Below are 12,519 nucleotides of genomic sequence, written 5' to 3' on the forward strand. Positions count from 1 at the left end.
ATATACCGTGGGCTTACAGAAGAACAAACAAATCTGTCTTGGAAGAAGTGCAACCAGAATGCTCCCTGGAAGCAAGGATGGCGAGACTGCGTCTTACATACTTTGGACATGTTGTCAGGAGGGATCAGCCCCTGGAGAGGGACATCACGCTTGGCAAAGTACAAGGTCAGCAGAAGTGAGGAAGACCCTGTGGACTGACACAGTGGCTGCAACAATGAGTTCATGCATAGCAACGATTATAAGGATGGCACAGGACCGGGCAGTGTTTCGTTCTGTTGTGCACAGGGTTGCTATGAGTCAGAACCGGCTCAACGGCACCTAACAACAACAACAAGAGGTGGTTAGGAACCCAGAGTCTCAGACTCCACCCCAAACCTACAGAATCAGAACCTAAATGATTCCTTATCTCACTAAAGTTTGGGAAGCACTGCCCTAAGACAACTAACTCCACTTCACACTTAGAAAAGTGGGGCCTAAAAAGTTCAGTGGTTGCCTAAGCTCTTGTGGTCAGTTCATTTCCTTTCATAAGCAGCATTTTATTTCTTGCATCTCAGCTGCCTGTAATTTGGTATCTCCCAGTAGACAGGGTCCAAACTGTGTCTTTTTCACTTCTTAGCTCTGAAGGCTGGTAGAGCGCTCTGTACATGGCCCTCAAATGTCTACTCAATAGCTAAAGTGGCTTCGTGTCACAGGCTGATTCCTTAAGAAACAGATCACATTTTGCCTAAATCAGCTTCATTACAAACAGAAGTAAATTATAAATATGACTACATGCTTACATTCTATTAAATGTTTGAAAAGATCCTTTTCTGGAAAAGTATGAAACCAGAATTGCAATGTGGGTTTTGCCAGAATATAAAGTTTTTCATTGAGAAAATGCAACATGTATTTTGTAATCCAGGAAGACAGAATATTCTGACACAGAAAGATGGCTCTCCCAATGGAGTTACCTAACACAGAAGCAGCAGCTTACGAGTGGTTCTTAACAAAAGGCTGTACAATATACAGATAGGGATAAAAGTCAAGAGGGTTTCAGTGGAGAAGACTATCACTTACCCGTTCAGGTAAGAGGTGGTCAAAGTAATCTACACCTGCTCAACCATGCCCATTATCTTTGGTTCTTACTTCCCCTTAGAACAAGGGAACAGGAAAGAACAAGCCCTGAGGATATCAAAAGCTATTCACTGAGCCAAACCATTTTCCTGGATTCATGAGGTAAAAAACAGCTCACTCAATACGTAATGACAACTGGCTTGTGTGAGTTTGGACTTCTGGGCTTGGCCCCAGTAGACCTTGACTCTAATGGAGCTACCTTTTCTGCCCAGGTTAAAATGATCTGATAATCTACTGTCATAAAAATGACCAAATCCTGGCTCTCAGCCCCACAAATGGTACTAATTCTCTGAAAGAAGTCTGATACATTCAGAAAACTGTAAGATCAAAAATTCCGTTAAAAAAAAAGGCAGTTGCAGCTAGCGTCTAGATCTTGAAGACACTTCTCAAAGACAATGGGGCAGCCCTAAGCACATAAAACCACGAAAGAAAAGTCAATGGAAGGATTTATTCAGAACTCTCTGTGAAAGAAAAATTTGCTACCATTTCAGGCAATGTATTGAATTGGGCTTAGTTAGAAAGTTATAAGTGAAGAGGTAAAATATTTTCAACAGACCAAAAAAAATAAAAGTCCCTCATCTGACTTTCACATTGTTTTATAAAACAGTCTTTGTTCAAATACCAATATAAACTTCAGCTGGAAAATATGCTATTTTTCACAAAGGCAAAAAGCACTGTTTGGCAGATATAAATAGGATACAAGACTGCTTCATTTAAAGACCAATCCAATGACCACCACCGATTGTCCAGTGGTGCCGGTTCTCAAATAAAATAAAATTAAAACAAAAACTCTCAGGGAAAAGATGAAAAACAGGCCCAAAGTTTTCCAGTAAAAAACAGTTCCTCTAAGTCTTACTGTCGATCAGTGGGTCTCTCAGGCTCCTCAGCTGGAAAGGTTACTACCATGAACACACTGGCTCTCTCCCAGGGAAAACTGACTCGCGCAGGAAAAAACAAACACAAAGTCCTCAAGTTATCAATATTAACCTTCTTTTAAAAGTATTTACAAATGCTAGTCTCAGCCTATGAATAGATAATACCAGATAAAAGATATACAGCAGTCAGGTCACTTGATTTTGCTGACAAGATGTTGCTATGGAGCCAATTAAGATTTACAGCCAAAATCTGAAACACTGCCCACTGAAATTCATGACAAGAACCACAGAGTTGCAGCACGACGATGCTGAAGTGGCAACCTTAATCTTGGGTCCAGTCCACAAGAAGAGAGCTATATTGCAGAAGTCCAGGCACTGGCTTTCTCTAAAGTGAAATCCATTTGCTTTGTTAGTGAGAAATTAATGATATCCCAACATTGACCAAGGAGTTTTCTGGTTCCTTTAAACCATAATGAACAGTTTATTTCATTCAGGAGATCAAATGATCAGCTAGCCTTGCAAAATTATCCAAAGATCGCATGAAGAACAGCAAAGACACAAGTAAGATACGGGCCCAAGAGAAGGAAAAGACCACATGAACCAGAGACTCCATCAGCCTGAGACCAGAAGAACCAGATGGTGCCTGGCTACCACCAGTGACTACCCTGACAGGAAACACAACAGAGAATCTCTGATGAAGCACAAGAAAAGTGGGATGTAGACCTCAAATTCTAGTAAAAAGACCAATGGTCTCACTGAGATTGGAGGGACCCCAGAGGCAGAACTGGGGGGCGGGGGGGGACTACATATGTAAAAATGGATTAACTAGAACAAAATCAACCTAACTACAGCACTGCAGAATAAAACATGCTGATAAAGTGTTTGAAAAGCTAACATGTAGGAGGAAAGCACTAACAACTAAACAATTACTCCACAAGACATATGCTTTATAATTTTTAAGACATCAATCTTTAAAAAGTAAGGAACTCCTTATTGAACTTAAAATACCTTCAATATATATTTTGCTGAGTGCATCAAAACCATACCAATTCATACTTTGATAGGTTTTTTGCTGTTTATATGTGAACTTTGAGATACTTAATTCTCAGATCAATTACCACTTATTTAAATGAAAACCCTAAAATACTTTACCAAGCCATGTAGTATTTTGAAGTTTCTGTCATTGTACTGCTCAAATTTTTCAAACCATGGAAAACACTATTTTCTGACTATCCCACTAAGGAGGCCTGCTTCTGAATTGGAAGAGATGCAGTCCAGAACAGAGAAACATCAACTCCATGAATTCAAATTAGTGCTCTTTGTGGGGAGATGACATGTCATATGACAGGACTACCCAATCTCTGAGGAATAATAATCCAAGGTACTACAAAAACTAAGTATAATTAGGGACAAGAGAAATGGAAGAAAAATGAAGAAATAACATAAAAAGACCTTCAAAGTGGAGAAAGAAGGTAGAAAATAAAATTTATAACATTCCTAATACTTGTATTATAAATTATTCCCACTCACTCAATTACAGCAATTTGATTATGTTTCTGAGGATAAATATTAAGTATCTGGGGAAAAGACCTCTATTTTAAGATTAAATGAAGTCTGTTCTTATTATAATTCAAAAGGGTCTTGAGGCTTTTCATAAGCTCTGTACGAGAACTTCGGGACATCATTAAATATAAAGACTGGGAGCTCTACAGGTGTCAATGAACAGCTATTAATTCCAACAGCAGATGAGGCTGGCATGCTAATGGGCTATGATGGCCTCTTGACTCAGGTGCCTAACTACATTTTTCACCCCTTCAACCCGTTCTATACACTGTGGCCAGATTAAAAGTAACATCATTTCTGCTTTTACAGGGATCACAACAGAGGGTCCCAGCGTTGGAGAAAAATGCAGAACAAAATTCTAACTCACAAAAAAAAAGACCAGACTTACTGGCCTGGCAGATACTGGAGAAACCCCAAGACCATGGCCCCCAGACACCGTTTTAGCTCAGTAATGAAGTCACTCCTGAGCTCTACCCTTTAGCCGAAGATTAGACAGGCCCGTAAAACCAAACAAGGCTGAAGGGGCAAACCAGCACTGGGGCAAGGGCTAGAAGGCAGGAGGGGACAGGAAAGCTGGTAATAGGGAACTCAAGGTTGAGAAGGGAGAGTGTTGACATATCGTGGCTTTATTAACCAATGTCATAAAGCAATATGTGTACTGTTTAATGAGAAGCTAGTTTGTTCTGCAAACCCTCAACTAAAGCACAATTTTTTATATAGATATATAAGATCAGATGACTCCACAAAAAAAAGTACCATCATTTACTAGCTGCACATAAGCTTTAAGAGTTAATTCCTAATCAATAAAATCTGAAGTGGAGTTTCACATTTGAGACCCTCTTGAATCTGGTTCCCTCACACATTTTCCATGCTTAATGTACTGTAGGCCCATATCACATACTAGAATGCTCCCAGCTCCCTGAATACTGTTGCTTCATTCTGTCGTCATCATCTCTGTCCAATACTACTCTTCAATCATCTCCACGAAAAGCCACATTGTCTGCGACACTCTCTAGTCTCACCCACATCATAGTGCCCTCTCCCATCTCTAAACTTTCATACCTCTCTTTTCTGTGTACTTCTCTTACTTGCTTACTGAGTTCTTTCTTATTTTATGGTGAGTGATTTGTGCACACAAATAGTATGCTCCCTAATGGCAAGAATCTTATCGTCTTTGTCTCTTCCACAGTGCCTAATACACAGTTTTCCACAAAGATCTGATGTACTAATTGGATGCCTCAAAAGTTCTATGTATATATACACACACATATATATGTTTCCATATACTTTATGAACTATATTATGCCAATTAACTGAGTTGTTCCACAAGACTATGGTCCGAAGCCTTCAAACCCAGAAAACCAATCTCACAAGGCACTTGGTTATGTCTAAGAAGGATCTATACCTGTGTCCTCTACGTAGCTTACTATATACTTGAATACGCACGCACATACACACATACCTGTATGTACATATGCCTGCAGATACATCTGTGTACATGTATGTACCCACATATTCATACCCATATACATACGTGCCTATACACATTTTCTGGTTCTTGCTGGTGAGAAAAATATGGAACAGAACTCAAGTTATTAAAAAGTCCAGACTTACTGGACCAGTTGAGAATAAAGGACTCCCTGAGACTACTGCCCTGAGATACTCTTTAAACCTTAAACCAAAATTATCCCTTGAGGTCACCTTTTAGCTAAACAACAGACTGGCTCATAATATAAAGAATATCACCCGTGAGTAATATGCTCCTTTAAAAAATCATCTTTATCAGACTGAATGGTCAAAAAATACTCTAAAGCAAAGATCAAAAGGTAAGGGGGCACGGAAGTAAGAGTTCAAGAAACGGTACAGCACAACAAAATGAATGAGAATGATGACACATTGTGAAAAATGTGAGCAGTATCAGTGAATTTGTGTAGAAATTGTTAAATGAAAACCTAACTTGCATAATCACAAAATATTTTTAAAAAAGCATATTTACATGTCATTTTTTTAAACTAGAAAAGTAAATGTCTCAAATCAACTATGTGTTAATTCTTAAAACTGCTAATATTTATCCTCTGATCTACATCCAAGTATTTTTACCTATCACAAATTTATACCCAGGGTATGTGAGAATAGCCACTATCACTCCAAATACAGTCTTAAGGTTAAAAACAATGTGATCTTCAGTTTCATATGATAGTATTTCACTTTTCCTCTAAATACAGAATAATTCTTCTCTTCTTATTAACTATGCTTTCCAAATAAGATTCCCAAACTTACCTCAAACAAGCGTAAGTCAGCAGGAACTCTGTCCCCAACAGAAAGACAAACTGTATCACCTGGAACCAAGTCTCGTGCAAGCGTATGCTCCAGTTTTCCTTCCCGCACACTGTACCAAAAAACAGAAGGCCCCCTAGTCAAAAGAAGTCATGACACTCATCTAAAAAATTCTTTCCACTGGGCTTGATCAAGGGAAAACATTCTATTACTACCACTTCCAAGCAGATAAGTCAAGGAAGAACGAAGAAAAGTATTGTTTCTGTGCTCTTGGTAAAAAGATGTTTAGATGGCAGAAAATCACTGGGAAATCTGGCTAGTTGTTCCAGTGTAAAAACTGAAGCTAACTCTGGACCATCTGGGTCTGTCTGTCTGTTCATCACTGTATCTGGGCCAATGCACGGCACACATTCACGTGCAAAAAGTTATCTGTTGAATAAACTCATGTCTCAAGGATCTCAAAATTACAATTTCAAAGTCTTAATAGTGCAATTTGTTACAGTGAATAGAACATGAATTTTTCATGTCTGATTAATGATTTTTACATCTTTACACAAATATAGAGCCATAATGTAGAAATTCTTATCAGAAACAAGGAACATACCAATGGCATTCTGGTGGCACAAGTTTACTCAATTCTTCAAGAGATTTCTCTGAACGATATTCCTATTGAAAATAAAAAGCAGAGATTAACAGAACAAAACATTTATGAAGAAGTACAATTATATATGGTCCTACGGACATACTCATAGAAATTAAACATTAATTTCAATCATTATTTTTAAATTTCCCCCCATTCTTTTCCTTTCCTCTACCTGTGCTTATATTCCTACCTATAAAAGCTTGCTCTCATTAAATAATGTTAAATTATAGTGAACAATTTTGATCATTAAATATTCTCCCAAATTTTACATTTTAATATTCAAAGTGCAAATCTTAGCTTAAGTTATTTATAAAAAATGAAGAAAGCTGATTAGTGTGTACAAGAGTATATAGTTTTGAGTCCTTAAAAGCTATTAATATCATTGAGTCTCATAATTAAAGAATTTTATGCTTAGTGTTTAAAGACTAAAGAAGGCAAAGACAATTAACCACAAGCAACACTTGTTTTGAGGATTTAAGCCCATGCTAATTGCAATGGTTTATGGATTCAATTTGCTTGGGAAAAATAAACGTTAAACAAGGAGTGAGACGTGGCTGGCCCTACACTGATGAATATCTTACCAGTCATCTGAATTATCAGAAAGGGAAAATTCTTGGTAGCCCTAGCTCTCTGTGATGCTCCAGACTTCTTCCACTCCTATAAACACAGCTGAGAGTCAGACATCCTCTATCTCACTATTCTGTGGAGTTCCCATTTCCATTAGCAGTCTTACTTTATACATCACTGCTATTTTTGCCTCACGTCTGCACTAAGGACACAAATCTCTGGACATCAGGTTAAGGTGGGTGAGGGGGAAGTGGCCGGGCGAAAGGCAAGGAGAGCTGTGAAATAGCCGCAGTCAAAACTTCACGTTCATCACAAACTTTCGCAAATAGAAAATGCAAAGCTGCATGAGCATAACTTATAACTCAGTCTCTACTTGGCAGTAGGTACAAATACATCATAATCTACAAATATAAAAAATTATAAAATACTCCCCAACCATACCAAGGATATTAAAGAATTTGGACACTTTACCTAAAAATTCCATAAAAGGCTAGAAAATATTCACCAATCCTAGATCCTAATAATGAATGACATAGAAGCTACCCCCATCTTTACCTCTTTCTTCTGTTTTCTTAGCCTCTACTCCCTACAACTGGAGCCTTGGTGGCACTGTGGTTAAGACTTTCGCTGCTAACCAACAGGTCAGCAGTTCAAATCCACCAGGAACTCCTTGAAGACCCTACGGGGCAGTTGTACTCTGTCCTATAGGGTCACTTTGAGTTGGAATCAACTTGACAACAACAGGTAACTCTCTACAACTACAAAGATACCTCAAAGATACTTATTTCAAGGGCCATTTCTAATGAATATCTAAAACTTATTTGTCAAATTCATTTAAGATGATATTATTTGACTACAGTTGGCTATTTTTATGGTTGGGGTAGAGTTTAAGAGGGTGGGGAATGAGGATTAGAAGGAGATAAAGACAGGCAGACATAAATATAAAAAGGATATAAAAAGCACTCTCTTCCCAGGTAAAAACAAAAATCCTAGATAATCATAAAGCATTAAGAATTTTTGATACATTTTTGATAAAGGTTCAATCAACAATAAATAGGGTCTTTTTAGAGAGGGTTTTTTAAATTGTTATTCATAAAAAATTTTGTTGGTTTCATAGGCATGTTTGGGGAAAAGGGTCCCATCTGTGTAAGAAGCCAGACCTACCAATTTGAAACTAGGCTTTTCATAAATGTTTTGATCTTTTCTGGGGCTTTTCAAAATGAACCTACCATAAAGATATTTAGCAGATGGTCTCAGCCATTACATTTTAAAAGCATATAGCAAATTATCTGTGTAAAATTGCACAATGACTGTTAAAATCACGATTTTGTGGGGTTTTTTTTTTTTTTTTTTAGGGTAACGCTCTCTCATGTACCAGAAAGAACAAGCCACTGAGGTCTTCCATTTGTAGTGATAAAAGTTTGTAAGAATCCTTCTGAAAAAGGAAAAAGGGCATGTGTCCCATATATCTGAAGAGTTATTAAAACTGAAGGAGGGTTCCAGTTCCTGGTTCAGTGAGCTGTACCACTCATCCGGCTTCCTGAACAGCTACCTTGAATGACACCCAGCCAAGAGTGACCTGCGCTAGGCTAACCAGCTCCTCTGCCCCAGGGCAGCCTGTATCTGTTCTAAGCAGGAGGGTTCTGGAGAGACAGGATCCCTAATGGTCTACTAATAACGGAGCTCACAGATTTGCTGAACATGATCTGATTCCAACTGACTTGCTATAAAGCTAATAACTCACTGAATTAGAGATTACCATAGGAGGCCAGGACAGTGACGGGACATACCCAGGGTATACACTATGGATCTGAGAACAGCCACTATTACTCCAAATACAGCCTTAAGATTCAAAGCAGCATAATCTTCAGGGTCATACGACAATATTTCACGTATTCTCTAAAAACAGAATAATTCTTCTATTCTTATTAAACATGCCAATAAGACCTGCCAATATTCTGGAACATTGTTCTAAAACCTGCAGAAGTTATATATTAAACATAAAATTAAGCCTGATTTTATTTGTGCCTATACTTGTCAATAAAAATCCTGACATTATATCTACATTATTGAAATTAATTTTTAAAAGGGGGCCCTTTTCATGTTTTATTTACTGTTTCAGTGGCTAGCTGAATAGGAAGGTTGAACAAGATCAGAACATTTCTACTGTGGAGGAATGAGGAATTAAAAAAAAAAAGTAACCAACAGTGATTAGAAGCCTTTTTAATTCCCCCCTAAAAAACTCAAATGAAATATAAGATTGGAGGGGAGGTGAGTAAGTAAATCATTCTCCCAGGGGGACCGTTCACAGAGATCCATTGAATTCTCTGCAAATACTACTTCGTCAACTGACCTTTGAATTCTACCTCTTTTTATGGAGGGGTTTCTTCTAGACTTACCTCTAATAGGTATTAAAACATAATATGGTTATAAGAATATAACCTTGAATTTTTTAATTGGAAACACAAAAATCTATTACTCAATATTTTTTTCTACTAATGTGCTTTCCGGTTCCATTTGCTTCAGTTATTCTAACACCCTCAAATAAAAAAACTAGACTTTCTTCATTTCACTACCTAAATCAAAGCTGTCAAGTTAGTCCCACAAGCTTGCTGGAAAGATGTCTATAACTGAAGGTATTTGACAAGCATAAAAATTAAAATGTTCTACTAGTCGTCACCACCTCCCCATGACTACTGATATCGCTTTGAACCACCTTAATTTTTTTAAGCAATTAACTAAAATACCATTTTCATGTTGGCAAAATAGGCTACCTACTCACCTGAACAAAGGCAACTGTAACGACGATAAGTATTGCCTAAAAAAGAAAAAAACAGCCTTTTAAATCAGACAGTAACTTGAGATATAACCACATTTTATTTTTTCTGACTCTACCTACAGCACCAGGATAACAGATTCTAAGCTTTGAGAACGGCTGGAGAAAAAATCATGATTCTGTCCAGAGGCCTGAGAGGAAGAAACGGACATCTGACGGTAGTTTGCTCCCCTAGGATAGCATCTCAAACTTTTGCATTTCAGGACCACTTTATACTTTTACATGATGAACCCTGGTGGCGCAGTGGTTAAAGCACTCAGCTGCGAAACAAAAAGCAGGCGGTTGGAACCCACCAGCCACTCCTCGGGAGAAAGACAGTGGCAGACTACTTCCATAAAGATTTACAGCCTTGGAAACCCTATGGGGCAGTTCTGCTCTGTCCTATAGGGTCGCAATGAGTTTGAACCGACTTGACGGTAATGGGTTTGGTTTAGGGTTTTTGGTTATACTCTTACAAAAGAGCCCTGGTGGCGCAGTGGTTAAGCACACGGTTGCTAACCAAAAGGTTGGTGGTTGGAACCACCAGCTGTTCCGTGGGAGGAAGATATAGCAGTGTGCTTCCAAAATGGTTACAGCCTTGGAACCCTATGGGGGCAGTTCTACTCTGTCCTACAGGGTCACTATGTGTTGGAATCGACTCGGTAACAAAGGGTTTGGTTTTATGCTCTTACAAACTGAGAACCACAAAGAGCTTCTGTTTATGTGGGTTATATCTACTGATATTTATCATATTAAATACTTCAACAATTATTCAGTTTCCATTTACACTTATTAATTTATCTAAAAAAGTAGCAAACCCATTACATGTTAACACAATAATGCTTTTTATGAAAATTATATTTTCTAAAACAAAAAGGTTTGTGAAGAAAGTGGCAATGTTTTAACATTTTCTAAATATCTTTAATGTCTGGCTTGACAGAAAACGGGATTTTCATATCTACTTCTGCATTCAAATTATTGAGATATGCAGTTTAGGTAGAAGTATATGAAGAAAATCCAGCCTCACACATATTTCCAGCTAGAAAAGGGGGAGTATTTTAATAGCTTTTTCAGATGACTATGGATATTTTTCTTATCTACTACACCAAAACTCAGTAAGTATTAGTTTCTAAGATAATTTGCATCATAGAATTTGGAATTATATCAACAAACTTTTCATAATCTGTTAGTGTAAAAACCACTGATTTACCTTGCATTTTGCATGGATCTTTGTAATACCATGCACTGGTCATTTAAAAAATATCGGTTATTGAAGTTATTCAAGTCATCCACATGTTGACAAATTTCATAATGGCCAAAAAAATCACATTCATTGAGATCACTACAGAAAATCTCATCAAGAAAGTCATAAATATTGAATAACTATTCAGCTTATGGTATTACATAAAAATTTTCCAAAATTCTAATTATCATTTAAAAGCTTGAATTTTATCATTGGCAACAAATTCTACCAGTAGTTTTCCTTGAAGCCACAGGCTCACTTCACTCACTTTCAAAAAAACATTCTGCCCAAATACCCAGGTGGCAGTAGCCATAGTTTGTCTATCAGTCATCCTTCAGGTAAAAAGCTAGTTCAGCTCACAGCTTAAACAATCGCCTTAAGACAACCACCGCACTTCAACGAACAGAAGTGCTCTTATGCGTACTTTTCATTTCGTCACGTAGAATGTTAAAAAGGAATGTACTCAAAGCTCAAGACTTAATAAAATTAATTTTTACTGCTTTATCAAGAACACACCTAGGAGAAATGATAAAAGAAAACAATTACTAGTACAGTTTGGATGTCATTTCTCTTGATTTACACTAAGGCCCTAACCGTTTTACCCGCCATTGCTTCTGTGCCATCCATGCAAATGCCAATGTATGTAAAGAGAAATCACATTTAATATTATGAAAACGGTTTCACCCCACACATACCCCCTCTGAAAAGACCTCACAGACTCCTGGGAGGCCACAAGCAACAATTCAAAATCTGTCACTCAACATTACTTTCTATTGTGTTCTTAAGCAAAACACGTTAGTTTTAATGAATGATTTAACTTGCTACAAATTTTTACACTGCAGTTAAACAGGAGTAAGGAAAAAAGATAAAGAAAATAATCAATGAAAGCCAGAATAAACTAGCTGGAAAGAATGAAGTGATACAGTAAATAAAGGGTGCACTGTTAAAGACTGACCTTAATTTCATGCATATCAGGCTACAGTTCACAATTAGTTAAAACGTTCTTAACTAGAAAGTTAAAAAAATTGAAAATCTAACCACAAATTATAAAATATTTTATATCTATGAAATTATCACATTGCTAAAAAAATTTTCAAATGTGTCAATCATAGATCCTTGAGCATTACTGGAGACTACTAAAACTAAAAACAGAATTTACATAGAAACAAAAAAACCCTGGAAAAATATTAAGGCATCTCTCAATCCATTTTCCAAACTATAACCCAATCTCAGTTTGCACAATTAACCAACAGATTAAAATTACATATATTGTTTCTTACCACAGTGATACTGACGGCATCATCAAACTGATGCATTATAACACTGATGACTGCAGAAGCCAGAAGCAGCATAATAAGAGGATTTTTAAACTGAAAGTAAAAACAAACAGCAATTCAACACTGTTCTATATGAATGAAAGTTC

The 12,519-nt window shown here is 37.2% G+C and overlaps 1 protein-coding gene across 1 annotated transcript in view; it reads right to left on the bottom strand.

The window, feature by feature from the left end:
- ATP2C1 (ATPase secretory pathway Ca2+ transporting 1) overlaps nucleotides 1-12,519 on the bottom strand; it is a 179,290-nt gene that overhangs the window by 61,744 nt on the left and 105,027 nt on the right. The window contains exons 4-7 of the mRNA XM_049871118.1: nucleotides 12,377-12,466; nucleotides 9,821-9,856; nucleotides 6,433-6,494; nucleotides 5,832-5,940 (exon numbers count right to left, since the gene is read on the bottom strand). Coding sequence (XP_049727075.1) covers nucleotides 5,832-5,940; nucleotides 6,433-6,494; nucleotides 9,821-9,856; nucleotides 12,377-12,466 — 297 coding nt within the window. The remainder of the gene's footprint in view (nucleotides 1-5,831; nucleotides 5,941-6,432; nucleotides 6,495-9,820; nucleotides 9,857-12,376; nucleotides 12,467-12,519) is intronic.

This window comes from Elephas maximus, chromosome 27, assembly GCF_024166365.1.
Source record: "Elephas maximus indicus isolate mEleMax1 chromosome 27, mEleMax1 primary haplotype, whole genome shotgun sequence".
In the NCBI taxonomy this organism is placed as follows: Eukaryota; Metazoa; Chordata; class Mammalia; order Proboscidea; family Elephantidae; genus Elephas; species Elephas maximus.